Source organism: Aquarana catesbeiana, linkage group LG04 (assembly GCF_042186555.1).
Source record: "Aquarana catesbeiana isolate 2022-GZ linkage group LG04, ASM4218655v1, whole genome shotgun sequence".
Lineage (NCBI taxonomy): Eukaryota > Metazoa > Chordata > Amphibia > Anura > Ranidae > Aquarana > Aquarana catesbeiana.
This window is the reverse complement of record NC_133327.1, coordinates 353,530,589-353,545,125: the sequence shown is the minus strand read 5'-3', so window position 1 is coordinate 353,545,125 and position 14,537 is coordinate 353,530,589. Positions and strand designations below refer to the sequence as shown.

The window sequence follows — 14,537 nt, the reverse complement described above, 5'->3', positions numbered from 1 at the left end:
TTCCACACTTCTGTTTTGTTTTTTTTTGGATCATTGTACCTATCACTTTTTGCCACATTTTTTATGTTCCTTATGAAATTTGTAAGATATATAGTCGAAAAGTGTTAAACTTGTGTCCACTTTTCCATACACGCTTTGCTTTTCTCCCATCTGCAGATTCTTTTTTTTTGAAGACAGTTATAATGGAGCTCTGCCTTTTACATTAATGATAAATTGCTGCTGAAACTGTAGATTATTGCTGTATAGAATGTAACAAAATGAATGAACATGACAAGACTGAAATAGCATTAAAGGTGTAAGGGAAATTGTCTTTGATAGTGTGTTGGTGAGGTACTGTGATACTTGAAGTATGTCTCGAGACTAATTAAAACTTAAACTGCAAGTTATGTTGCTACATGTTTTTGAGTGAAACTGGGTTACCAGATGGGTTTATAATTACATGCACTTAACCCTGTTTCTTTGTCCTCATAGTCTGCAGACTAGATATTCTGCCTCATTCATGAAACTAATGCAAGGAAAATTGGAGGTATTGGTCATAATATGTTAAATTCAATTGTTTAAAGCAGTAGTAAACCACGGCAGCTTAAAAAAAAAAAAACCTGCAAGGCAATTGCATAATGTGCTAGTATGCATCGCGCGCTGTCACCGCTGAGAGGGATTCCATCTTCCCCTGGTCTTTCTTCTGGGTTCACAGCCTCCGGCTTTATGAGTGGCTGGAGCCACGATGATGTCACTCCTGGGCATGCACGCAGAAGCCCTTGACTCCAGCACGGAGCTCTGAAGGTCCAGCACCGGCTGCGTCCAGGGTGAGTATCTCCTAAACGGCATACCTGTAGGTAAAAATCACAAAGTTGGCTTTACTACCACTTTGTTTCCAGTAGTACCTATAACATATCCATGCAATTTTCATTTGCTCCTCTCTTTGTTTTGAAGTTATTTTGCAAATTGTACCAGCAACTACTAATTATTTTTCTAGCTGGGCTCTTGGGCCTCATTCACATGAGTGTACTACAGCGTACACCCATGTGAGGGCCGTGTCTCCCCACACAGGGTTGTACAAGTGTTCTGCGCATTCCCCGTTCAAGCAGTCTCATTCATGTCAGTTGGGACACAGCAGCTTTACAAACCAAGCCACTGCTTCCAATTTGACATCCATGCAGATGCACAGCCCTGAATGTATACAGTGTGCCACAAGGCCATACTTGTCAATAGTTTTTTTGTTGCCCAGATCTCAGTTGCATGCCCCCACAGTTGACCAGTCTTACTACACATGTTTATGGACATACAGTACTTTCCCCCTTGTTTCGCTTACAGGACCGGAAAAAAAGTCCTGCAAGCAGCATCTTTGGGGCATTTAGGAGCATTGAATACACCGCTCCTAAAATGTCCCTGCCATTGAAATCAATTGCCAGCACCGCCGAAGCGCCTGCAAAGCGTTTTGGCAGCGACACTTTGTGGGCACTTTTAACCCTTTTTTGGCTGCTAGCAGGGGTTAAAAGCGCCCCGCTAGCGGCCGAAAAGTGCCGCTAAATCTACAGTAAAGCACCGCTAAAACTAGCGGCACTTTACCGCTAACACCCCCCCCCCCCCCGCCCCAGTGTGAAAGTAGCCTTAGAGTCCATTCACACATGCGCATTTTGTAAATGCTTGCAAAATTATGTGTTTTTGTGTGCATTTACAATACCCGCAGAAAACATGTCATGTTTCTGGTGGCATTTATTGTTATTGGCAAACCAAACATGGCAAACAGATGCACATTTTGCCACTTGCAAAGATGCACAAAACATTTGGTAAAACACTCAAACCTTAACACGCCAAAAATCTCCATGAGCTACTGTAGTTTGCTGCACATAGGGCATCCCATTAAACTTAATTGGAGGAGAGCAGTTCTTGATGGGGAATAATTGATAGTGCTTCCAGAGTTCTGAAGGAAGTTCTCTTTCACCTGCATCTCTACGTTCCGCCTCACATTTTTTCACTTTGTTCAACATGCCACTGATGTTCCAGCAGCATCAGAGCCTGGAAGAAGATTGAGAGAAAGTCCTTCTTTACCATAGTGACATCAGCTAAACTTCTAGCCAGTCCCATACAGGGTCATAAACATTAGGTATAAAGTAATAATTGAAATTACACAAGAGGCATATAGTGGGGTTTGCTTGTCCCCCAATAATACCATGAGAAACAAGGCACAATATATGGAGCATGACAGAAAACAAAATAAAATACTGTCAGTATGAAAACAAGTAAATAAAGATAATGAAAGATAGTACATAGTCATTAATAGATACATCTAGATGTCAGTAGCGTGAGACTATAGGACTGTATCAAGTAGACATACCTTTCAGAAGATTGTAATCTTAAAAGGCAAGGTATTATTGATTTCACACATCCAGGTGTAAAACCCAGGAGGTGAAGTCCTCATCCATTGTTTGAAACAAAATGTTACCCCAGCTCCACTGCCAGTATAAGAGTCCACGAACTGTGATCCAGTGTTCTAGCCAGGACGTTCAGGCCCCACAGGTGCAATTCTTGAATCAGGAAGGCTGGCAACTCGGATGTTCTTGAATAAAAGTACTTTATTTGTTACATGGATACACGGGTACAGGCTATATGCTGACTTTTTGGCTATGAAGCTTTCATCAAAGGCTTGATGAAGGCTTCATAACCGAAACACGTCAGCATATAGCCTGTACCCGTGTATCCATGTAACAAATAAAGTACTTTTATTCAAGAGCATCCGAGTTGCCAGTCTCCCTGATTCAAGACTTATCCATTGTTTGACTTTTCTGGCTGCCTAATGAAGTCAGAAGCTCTACTGAGTTCGCGTAAGTTCCCCCCTGAACTCCAAAACATGGAAACACATGCAGGGTTTGGTGGAGATGTTGGTTACATCAGAGCAGTAAGGGTGAGGAATTTATTGCAATGGTTTCTTCTTTGGGCACTCAGCATTATCTGGGGGAACAGTACCTGTGAGCCTTGTGAAAGAGCACACAATGACTGGGGGAAGGTATGAAACGGGGTCAAAATAAAATTAGCTCACTATATCTGTGGACAGCTCCGCCCACCATGTGCCCTTCTTTTCCATGTTTTAAAGGTGGGAGATATAATAATGGGGCAACATTTTGTAAGTTGTAGCTGGAATCTGGTGGCAATAAATATTTCCCCTTTACTTAGCACTTTTTTTTTCCTTTCATGCCCATAAGTTGTAATACATTTTTAATGTCTTGCAAATATGGCTATAATAGGTGTTTAATATGTTAGCGTTGTTAATAATTTTGAATGAACATTGCCTTAACTAAAAGTCTTCCTTAGCACCTTGTGTATATATGCTTGTTATGTATATATTTATAGCCTTATGCCTAAGATTGAAAATTCATGCTACAATGAATATCCGCTGAGCAGCTGACAAGAAATGTTAATGCTCTGTTTTTCAATTACTTGTGGACAATGTAGAATATTGAAATACTGCTTTGAGACAGGCTTTTGTGATTGTTTACAAATCAGAGTGTCCATTATTTTTTTTTTAACTTGAAAGATGTGTCAGGTGATATTAGAACATTAAATCTCATTAGTTATACAATATGGTAAGTGACTAGAATTCACAATTTGTCCTCTATGCAGGACCCCTAGGCCCACATTATGTGATAGTGAAAATTAACTCTTAACAATTTAACTTTATGATATGCTGTATGTTTTTTATTTCAGAGGAGACCTTTACAAAATGAATATTTGAATTGTTGTGTATACCTAATGTTTTTTATATGCATAACTAAATATTTAAATCTGACTTTGGGGCAAGCAGCTAAATACATATTTGAAATCCAGATACACAGATTATCTTTCCTACCAAAGGGTTTTAATTCTGCTCTGCTTTGCTCAATATTGTGGGACGACATATGCAAATATTGAACCCCATTTTGTAGTTATGCAATACAGGTTTTGTCCAAAACATGCCTATAACCTACTAAAGGAACAGTAACAGTCCAAAATCTTTAACTCTGCTATGACATGTGAAATTGACATGATGTGGGTAAATATCTGCTCACTTCTTGTTTTGTTAAGACAGAAAGGTAAGAAAAAAAAAAACTTCTCCCAAACTAGTAAACAGTAAAAGAAAATTACAGAGATTCAAACGCTCTACACTCTTTTCTGATTTTTTTTTATTTGTATTGTTATTATGTAGGATTAACACCAACAGTTTGTGCAGAGCTTTAGAAAATAATGGAGGTCTGTACAGTTACACAACATTTTAATACAAGATGATTAGAAGGGCCCTGCTTATGAGAGCTTATATTCTAAAGTGTAAGGGCAAGTGATATAACATAAATTAACTAGAAGAGTGGTTTAATAGAGAGAGTATAGTTTTTGGGTGGAGCTGGGATAATCTTCTTTGAAGAAAGCAGGTTTCAGGGATTGCCTAAAGGTGGACAGAATAGGATATAGCTAGACAGATTGGGATAGGGAGTTCCAGAGGGAGGCAAGCACAGGAAGAGTTGACAAGGGACTTAGAGAGCAAGAGGTCTTGGAGAGAATGGATGGGACAGTTTGGGTGATAATTTGAGACCAGGTTGGTTATGTAGCTTGGGCAGAATTGTGGCATCAGCATATAGTGTTCTGTTCACACAGCACTATATGTGGAGCTTATCCAAACAAACACACAGCTAAAAATGGTCAGAGACAGTTTTTGAGCAGGAGGTCCTAGGTTGGTCCTGCATCTCTACTTTTTCCAGGGGTCTTCTGGAGCAGTCATGTACACTGCCAAGCACCTGCTCAGTACAATCTTATGTGACCTGTGAAAAAGTTCTCGAAATTATTAAAACAGTTACTAATTTTGGGTATGCCATGGCACCTGCATTTAGTGTCATTTGTCTTACACACACACACACACACTGACCCGGAAATGTGAGATTCTTACTTTTAGTAGTATTACATACACAGAGAATTTGTATGTGAAATTAAAAAGACATTAAAATGTAATTGGAATTTTCAAAAGATGGTTATGTATTCAGTAAAGACATGGCTGCATTTTACCATACTTTGTTTAGCTTGAATTCTAACAATAGCAGTATTTAGAATATCAAAAGAAAAGGACTAAGTTAGTGTCGTGATTGCATATTTCTGTTTTACACATGAATGTCTTTTCATTATGAGCTAATCAGTCATTTACTAAACGCTTTTGTCTTCTACAGGTGCAAAGGTCTAGGAATAAGCAGCTAAGAGAGTTGTTTCCAGATGGATTTAGTATTCATCATGCAGGCATGCTGCGGCAAGATAGGAGTTTGGTGGAGAACCTTTTTTCTCAGGGACATATCAAAGTCCTGGTTTGTACAGCCACATTAGCCTGGGGTGTCAATCTCCCCGCTCATGCTGTTATCATTAAGGTAAGAGATTATTCCGCAGAACAGAATAACATTGTCTGCTGCTTATTCTGCAGTGAAAACTTGAACAATTGAAGCACTGATACTTTTTCGTTAATATGCAGAGGGTTATTTCAACAATTATTATCCAGTTGTAATTTATAGCAGCCAGTCATTTAAATCCTGTGACAGCACCCTGTATTTTTCTATGAATGGCTAAGACAGCTCATAAAATGCTGCTAATAATTCCTTTTCCCCAGCTGCAGCGGGAGAAATCACCTGAAGCCAGTCCTTACATTTTAGCTTTGTACAAGCACAGTCTGGGGAACTGCAGTTTGCCGTGGGATGTGCACAATGCAAATGACCTGTTGGGTTAAACCTCTTGTGTGCCATTTAATTGAATAGCGACCTACAACTTGTCTGCATGTAAAAGGACAAAAAATGCCTAAGGAATTCTTGATTAGAGCATCAAAGGTTTATAAGTGGCTCTTGAGTGTTAAATAAAAGCATACTTTTTTTGTTCAATTGTTGTTTTTTTTTTTTCTTATGCTTAGCCAACTCTGACGTGAATGTCAATGTTGCTGTGAAGTTTCAATTCAGTTTGCAGAAAAAAAGGGATTACTGTAAAAATATCCATTATTTGTCAATTACTAATAGCGCATATTTTTTTTTTACTGCATTGCCCAATAAAAATATGTGCCATTTAACCTACTTTTGCATGTAAATCTATTCAAAATCATTATTTGATTTTTTTGGGTAGGTTTAATGCCAGCTTTTTAGACAACTTCATGGAACTAAATACTTAGGTGTGATAATATATGGGTGTACCTCTGTGACATGTAGGTCATTTCCTACTATGGGGTTGATTTACTAAAACTGGAGAGTGCAAAATCTGGTGCAGCTGTGCATGCTAGCCAATCGGCTTCTAACTTCAGCTTGTTCAATTAAGCTTTGACAAAAAAATAAATGCAATCCAAGACCATTATCCATGGTGTCTATACAAAAAAAGAAGAAAAAAAAAGATTGGACTATATTGGCCAGACAAGGAGTTCACAGCCTTAAAAAACAAGGTTTTTTATTGTACAATTAATTTAAAATATCATACAGGAATGCATATATTTTAAAAACAAATTTGCTTATTGGCCGAGCTTACTACACATGATAGTAAGTGACTAGTATTACATACAATATTGATGTAAAGGATATCAAATGTGGATCTTCATGTGTCAATGTGTTTCGATGGAATTAGCTTCATCAGGACACATTAAAATAACACAGTAGCTGTTTCAGCACTATAGCTAAACCAGTACAAAAAAGATCATCTGGGCAGGCACAGGAGTATACAGAGAGGCCAAAAATATGGACACCTAAACACCTGGGAATATTCCCAAAATGATTCTGTGGATGTATTGATTATAGCTGGCAGTAGCAAAAATCTCCCATAAGATCCAACAGAATCAGAAATCCCCAAGGCTAAGCTCTAGTAAAACCAATATCCTATCAGTGCATGTCTGTCCAGTGGCAACTCCAGAAACAATATAGACTAGCAGCAGTAGAAGGGAACATATGCCATCAAAGTCCGACAGATCTATCCGGTGCCCACATTGCCCAAGGTGTCCTGCAGCCAAGAAAAAAAACTGCAAGCTGATTGCCTTCTTTGCAGAGTTGCACTAGATTTTACACTCTCCAGGTTTAGTAACCCCTAAGTGTCTGTTGAAATGCACTGCAGCCTAATTCACATAAAGGGTTACTATAAACATGAATATAACCTATCATACCTAGCATCAGAGAAATGAAGGGCAAAATGCAGAATAAAATAAAGGATAAAATTGTGATAACGCTGCCCAATAGTGAACAATCAATCAACTGAAAAAACAAAAAATAGTGACTTCCATAAATATTTGGTAACAATAAACTCCTGTGCTAAAAAATTGCAATAATCATTGATACATTGAAGAATACATAAACACATATTAAAGTCCCAACAGTCCACACATAAAGTGCTCTAGTGCATATTCATATTTCAATATGGTGGACCTTCTGAAGAAGCCACATGGGAGGGTGGTGTAACTCATAAAGCGGGAGCCAGGCGACATGTATCATTACTTGATCTGGATTCTGTGAGACCCCGTTACTCTGTTATATCATATTGCTTGTTTTTAACTGAATAAATGTGAGTGCATTTCCTTAACCACTTACGGACCGCCCGCCGTCATTTTACATTGCTAATTTGAAGAGGAATATCGTTGTTATGGCAGTAGCTAGCTGCCATAACCCCAGTATCTTCTTCAGCGGGTTGTCCGCTTTCAGATAAATGTGGTCTCTGTGGCGGATTTGCCGCAAGATCACTTTTATCGGCGGCGGGAGAGGGCCCCCTCCCACCGTGCTCCGGTGCCCTCCGCCGATTGCCGGAGCTGTCGGTAGCAGCAGAGGCAATCGGATTGTTCTTCCTGCTAGGTGTTGAGACGAGTGAGGGGATGATGGCCCCACCCATCTCCATACCACTGCAGGGCGGAAGCGGCGTCAAAACGTCACTTCCGCCCATAGCTCTTAAAGGGACATTTTTATTTTATTTTTTTCAAATGACATTTATTTTTATTGTTTTTTATTGCATTTTAGTGTAAATATGAGATCTGAGGTCTTTTTGACCCCAGATCTCATATTTAAGAGGTCCTCTCATGCTTTTTTTTATTATAGGGGATGTTTACATTCCTTGTAATAGGAATAAAAGTGACACATTTTTTTTAAAAGAACAGTGTAAAAATAAAAGGTAAAATAAATAAGAAAAAAAAAAAATTACGCGCCCCATCCCGCCGAGCTCGCGCGCAGAAGCGAACGCATACGTGAGTTGCGGCTGCATATGAAAACGGTGTTCAAACCACACATGTGAGGTACTACTGTGATCATTATGCCCCGTACACACGGTCGGACTTTGTTCGGACATTCCGACAACAAAATCCTAGGATTTTTTCCGACGGATGTTGGCTCAAACTTGTCTTGCATACACACGGTCACACAAAGTTGTTGGAAAATCCGATCGTTCTAAACGCGGTGACGTAAAACACATACGTCGGGACTGTAAACGGGGCAGTGGCCAATAGCTTTCATCTCTTTATTTATTCTGAGCATGCATGGCACTTTGTCCGTCGGATTTGTGTACACACGATCGGAATTTCCGACAACAGATTTTGTTGTCGGAAAATTTTATATCCTGCTCTCAAACTTTGTGTGTCGGAAAATACAATGGAAAATGTGTGATGGAACCTACACACGGTCGGAATTTCCGACAACAAGGTCCTATCACACATTTTCCGTCGGAAAATCCGACCGTGTATACGGGGCATTAGAGTGAGAATTTCTAGCCCTAGACCTCGTCTGTAACTCAAAATGTGCAACCTGTAGAATTTTTTAAACATCGCCTATGGAGATTTTTAAGGGTAAAAGTCGCCATTCCATGAGTGGGCGCAATTTTGAAGCGTGACATGTTGGGTATCAAGTTACTCAGCAACATCCGCCATTATGTTCTCTAGGGTGTTAGAAAATTATATATATATATATATATACACTACCGTTCAAAAGTTTGGGGTCACATTGAAATGTCCTTATTTTTGAAGGAAAAGCACTGTACTTTTAAATGAAGCTAACTTTAAACTAGTCCTAACTTTAAACAAATATACTCTATACATTGCTAATGTGGTAAATGACTATTCTAACTGCAAATGTCTAGTTTTTGGTGCAATATCTACATAGGTGTATAGAGGCCCATTTCCAGCAACTATCACTCCAGTGTTCTAATGGTACAATGTGTTTGCTCATTGGCTCAGAAGGCTAATTGATGATTAGCAAACCCTTGTGCAATCATGTTCACACATCTAAAAACAGTCTAGCTCCTTCCAGAAGCTACAAAACTGACCTTCCTGTGAGCAGATTGAGTTTCTGGAGCATCACATTTGTGGGGTCAATTAAACGCTCAAAATGGCCAGAAAAAGAAAACTTTCATCTGAAACTCGACAGTCTATTCTTGTTCTTAGAAATGAAGGCTATTCCATGCGAGAAATTGCAAAGAAATTGAAGATTTCCTACAACGGTGTGTACTTCTCCCTTCAGAGGACAGCACAAACAGGCTCTAACCAGAGTAGAAAAAGAAGTGGGAGGCCGCGTTGCACAACTAAGCAAGAAGATAAGCACATTAGAGTCTCTAGTTTGAGAAACAGACGCCTCACAGGTCCCCAACTGGCATCTTCATTAAATAGTACCCGCAAAACACCAGTGTCAACATCTACAGTGAAGAGGCAGCTGCGGGATTTTGGGCTTCAGGGCAGAGTGGCAAAGAAAAAGCCATATCTGAGACTGGCCAATAAAAGAAAAAGATTAAGATGGGCAAAAAAACACAGACATTGGACAGAGGAAGACTGGAAAAAAGTGTTGTGGACGGATGCCAAAGGTGTGCAATGCTGTAATTGCTGCAAAAGGAGGATTCTTTGATGAAAGCAAAGTTTGATGTAAAAACAATGTTATTTCAAATACAAATCATTATTTCTAACCTTGTCAATGTCTTGACTCTATTTTCTATTCATTTCACAACGTATGGTGGTGAATAAGTGTGACTTTTCATGGAAAACACTAAATTGTTTGGGTGACCCCAAACTTTTGAACGGTATTGTATATATATATATATATATATATATATATATATATATAAATATATATCTCAGAAAGAGACTCTGTCCTTGAGTGGTTAAGCTTAGCTAGTATTCTTTTATGCATTTTAACCACAATACTGCACTATTGGAGATTGTTTCCTTTATTCTGAGAGTTCTGTGGAGTTATCCCAGCTGCGGAAGTGAGCAGGGGACCCACTATCTGGTGTACAGGATTGATTACCATTATGCTGTGTTGGCCCTTTTGAGGGTCTTGTCCTGAGGTGAGCGAGAATTTCACCTGGTGACAGAGCACTCTTGTTATATGGTGGAGCACATATTGAAATATGAAGGTGCACTAGAGCACTTTGTGTGGACTGTTGGGACTTTATTTACCTAATATGTGTTTATGTATTCTTTAAGTCAGCAAAGTTCGTAGCAATTTTATATCACAGGAGTTTATTGTTACCCAATATTAATATTAATTTCCAGATTTTGTTTGGTAAGGTTTTATCAATGCTTGACAAGCATGCGTGGAGTAGACCCTGATTGGACTTTCTACCTTTATGTTAAATGCTTTTAATAATAAAGCTGGCCCACTGTATTCCAGTGGGATGGAGGAGAGCCAATAGCAGCTATTTTTTTATCATGACAAAAAACTATGGGATCTGATCAAGTGCAAAAACAGATATAGCCAAATACAAAGAAAATCACCACAGCAAGCATAAAACTTTCAAAATCCACAACAGAAATCATTCCTCATTTATTAAATCTTTTATCCCTGAAAAATACATTTCAGCTGATCAAGTTTTAACTCAACACTTCCCAAGTCTCTAAGTAGGATTTGCAAATTTTCATATCTTTCTTCAAAAAATTGCAAATCCTACTTAGAGACTTGGGAAGAGTTGAGTTAACACATTAATGTAGCACCTACATTAATGTGCCATAGAATATTGCCAAACACATGCTAACATTTGGAAAGTACTGGTAGACATTTCATCAACTTCCTTGTTAAGGCGTTAATGTGTAAGGAACAATAATTGTCACCTCCTGTGTATTTATCTTGCAGTAAAACTGCAGGAAAATACATTACAAGTAGAAATCTCACTCCTTTCTATGTGCCTAGTTCGCACCTATGTGCTACAGCTTTTTTTGTTAAAATGAACCTGTGCCCAAAACTTTGCACATTTAATCATTTACACATTCTGAACAATGAGTAACAGCACCTGTTTGCCCCCTAAATAAAACAGCAGGTGTTTCCAGGCTGTTCAAAACTGGCAGAAACCTGACTTTGGTGTTTCTGTCTTTGAGAAATAATTACTTCATAGTACAGGCAGCTATGCATAGTCTGTGAAAGTTTGTTTCAAAGCTGTTGCATTTTTTTACACCTTCTTACCTGTAAAAGAAAGCAGTAAATACTCGAACTGCATGGTGTCTGCTCCACTGAACCTGCTCTGATCACCAGAACTCATTCCCTGAGGACTGCTGGGAAGCCAAAACATCTGGTAGTATTGATATCTGTAGTCCTCACTGTTTCCCTCCCCTGGTCTCTGGTCGTTGCAGGAGAGAGTGGTGATTTGAGGTCAGAGAGAGGAACCCTTGAGAGAGAGAGATCGATGTTCCCAGAAGTGTCTGTCTGCCAGTGGACCTGGGGGGACCAGTTTTAGTGATCAGAGCAGAGTTTGGTGGCAAAAGAACCAGAAATGGTAAGCGTTTACTGCCTTTTTGCTATAGGTATTTAAAAAAAAAAATGGTGTTTTTGAAAATCTCCTTGACTGCTTGTTATGAATATTTAAAAACATGTTTTCATAGTCAGTTCTAGGCTCTTTCAATAGTTTGTAAAAATACCAAAATGCACAGTTTTTTAATGGATCTTTGTGATGGAAATTCCCAGTTCTGGAGGGTTTTCAATCACTTTGCCTAATGGAGTAAAACACCTGTAAATCTCACGAATATGTGCTTAAATGTAGGCAGTATTGCATATATCAAATGCATAAAAGTAAAATGCCCTTAGTCTGAATTTTGTATTTTGTTTGAGATTAGCATAATACTGCATGAAAAACACATAATATTTGTAATACTGTTTGTTCCTAATCAGACTAATCAATTATTTCCTTGGACTGTAGACAAGTACAATTTGACATTATACACTATTGGCTACTGTACCGATCTCTAGTGAGAAAATGTTATACAAGAGTATCCGCAAATAATATATTCTTATAATCAGTCTGGCTTCTATTAATATAGAACTGCTTCTTTTTGAAGCTTTCAAGAACATGCAACACTAAGAATACTTAAGAGCTTGAAACAAGGAAATGGAGAGCTTCAACCTTGAGTGTAAATGGACTTTAGTGATACTGTATATTTCAGACAAGAATTTTTTATATATATTTATCCAGACTGACAATTTCATAGCACTTATAGAGGGGGTTTAAAAGTTATCTCCATAGTTATTTTTATACTTTTATAGTTGCAAATATCAGCCTTGATGTTTATAGTGGTCATGTAGTAATGCCCTTTAAAAAAAAAAAAACTTGAAAAAGTATCCCATACATTTTCCTAACGCAAAATAGCAAAGGCTGCATTGCATCTGCATGTTTTTGAGCTATACAAATCAACACTTTTTTTGCTCTGTCTATGGTTAGTGTATATATATATATATATATATATATATATATATATCGTGTTTATCAGTGTATAACACACACAGGCGTATAACACGCACCCCGATTTTAGGAGGGAGGTTTAAGGAAAAAAGCTTACATTTTAAGTAAAGGACTTTGAAGCAAAATTAGAGTCACAGCTCATCAATGCACCCTGCTCAGTGCCCATCTGCAGCCTCTAAATTGCCCATCAATGCACTCTACTCAGTGCCCATCTGCAGCCTATAAATTGACCAACAATGCAGCCTGTTCAGTGCCCATCTGCAGCCTCACCTTTCCCATCATTGCAGCCTCGCCAGTGTGGGATTCTCCCATTAGGGAAGAGGAGGAGCGAGCGCCTCTGAATTACACAGAGCCAAGATCTCCTGTGTACCCAGCGCTCCGTCACTCACAGCCATGCCCCCCGGCCCTGCTCATATGATAGACAGAACAGTGGCCCAATGCGGGGCCAGGAGGCGTGGCTGTGAGTAACGGAGCACGGGATACACAGGAGATCGCTGGCTCTATGTAATTCAGCGGTGCACACTCCTTCACTCAGAGACGACGGCAGGGATCGGTGTATAACATGCACCCACGATTCCCCCCTGATTTTAAGGGTAAAAAAGTGTGTGTTATACGCCAATAAATACGGAATATATATATATATATATATATATATATATATACACACACACACACAGTGGATATAAAAAGTCTACATGCACCTAATAAAATACAAAGATAAATCATTGCGCAACGAAGACATTCTGCGCTACCCCCAACCAATTGTCTTCTCAATAAAATGATATCAAAAACAATGTGAACAAATCTAAAATGGTGATGACTTAAAAGTGCTGCAACCTAAAAAAAAAACTGAATATCCAGTTTTAACACATAGTATAAATAGAATCAGGTGCGCTACTTGTGTCAAACACACTGATAAGAAAATCAACATATAAAGATAGACATTCAAACGTGACTGAACACTAAGGCCACGTACACACGGGCGGACTTTAGGACCGGACTGGTCCGACAGACTTTCCAGCGGACTTTTGACGGACTTCCGACTGACTTTTTATAGAACAGACTTGCCTACACACCATCACACCAAAGTCCGACGGATTCGTACGTGATGACGTACACCGGACTAAAATAAGGAAGTTGATAGCCAGTAGCCAATAGCTGCCCTAGCGTCGGTTTTTGTCCATCAGACTAGCATTCAGATGAGCGGATTTCTGGGTCCGGCGGAGTTACGACGTAAAGATTTGAAGCATGTTCCAAATCTAAAGTCTGTCAGATTTGCGACTGGAAAAATCTGCTGAAGGTCCGGTGAAGCCCATACACGATCGGATTGTCCTCCGGATTTGGTCCGTCGGACAAGTCCTGTCAAAAAGTCCGACCGCGTGTACGCTGCACAAGCATGAATAAGATAATTAGTATAATGTGCAAAGTCCATCAAGAAACAAATTAACATCCTTTAAAAAGTGATCCCCAGCGGTATGCGCTTTCACTAAAACAGACCTTGGTAACAGGGGTCCTACCTATCTGGTAAGCGGCTTTTTCTACCATTACATTACTTGGCTTGTGAAAACATGTAATGAAGATCAAATTACGTATTTGAAGGAAGGGTTTTGTTTTAGTGAAAGCGCATACCGCTGGGGATCACTTTTTAACCAATTCGCTACCAGGCCAATTCTGACATTTCTCTCCTACATGTAAAAATCATCATTTTTTTTGCTAGAAAATTACATAGAACCCCCAAACATATATGTTTTTTTTAGCAAAGACCCTAGAGAATACAATGGCGGTTGTTGCAACTTTTTATCTCACACGGTATTTGCACAGGAATTTTTCTAACGGGTTTTTTCTGGGAAAAAAACAGTTTTGTGTTTTAAAAA

General features: G+C 39.0%; 1 protein-coding gene across 2 annotated transcripts in view; it reads left to right on the top strand.

The window, feature by feature from the left end:
* ASCC3 (activating signal cointegrator 1 complex subunit 3) overlaps positions 1-14,537 on the top strand; it is a 1,208,179-nt gene that overhangs the window by 801,894 nt on the left and 391,748 nt on the right. For both annotated transcript variants that reach the window (XM_073626995.1, XM_073626996.1), the window contains exon 15: positions 5,190-5,381. In XM_073626995.1, coding sequence (XP_073483096.1) covers positions 5,190-5,381 — 192 coding nt within the window. The remainder of the gene's footprint in view (positions 1-5,189; positions 5,382-14,537) is intronic.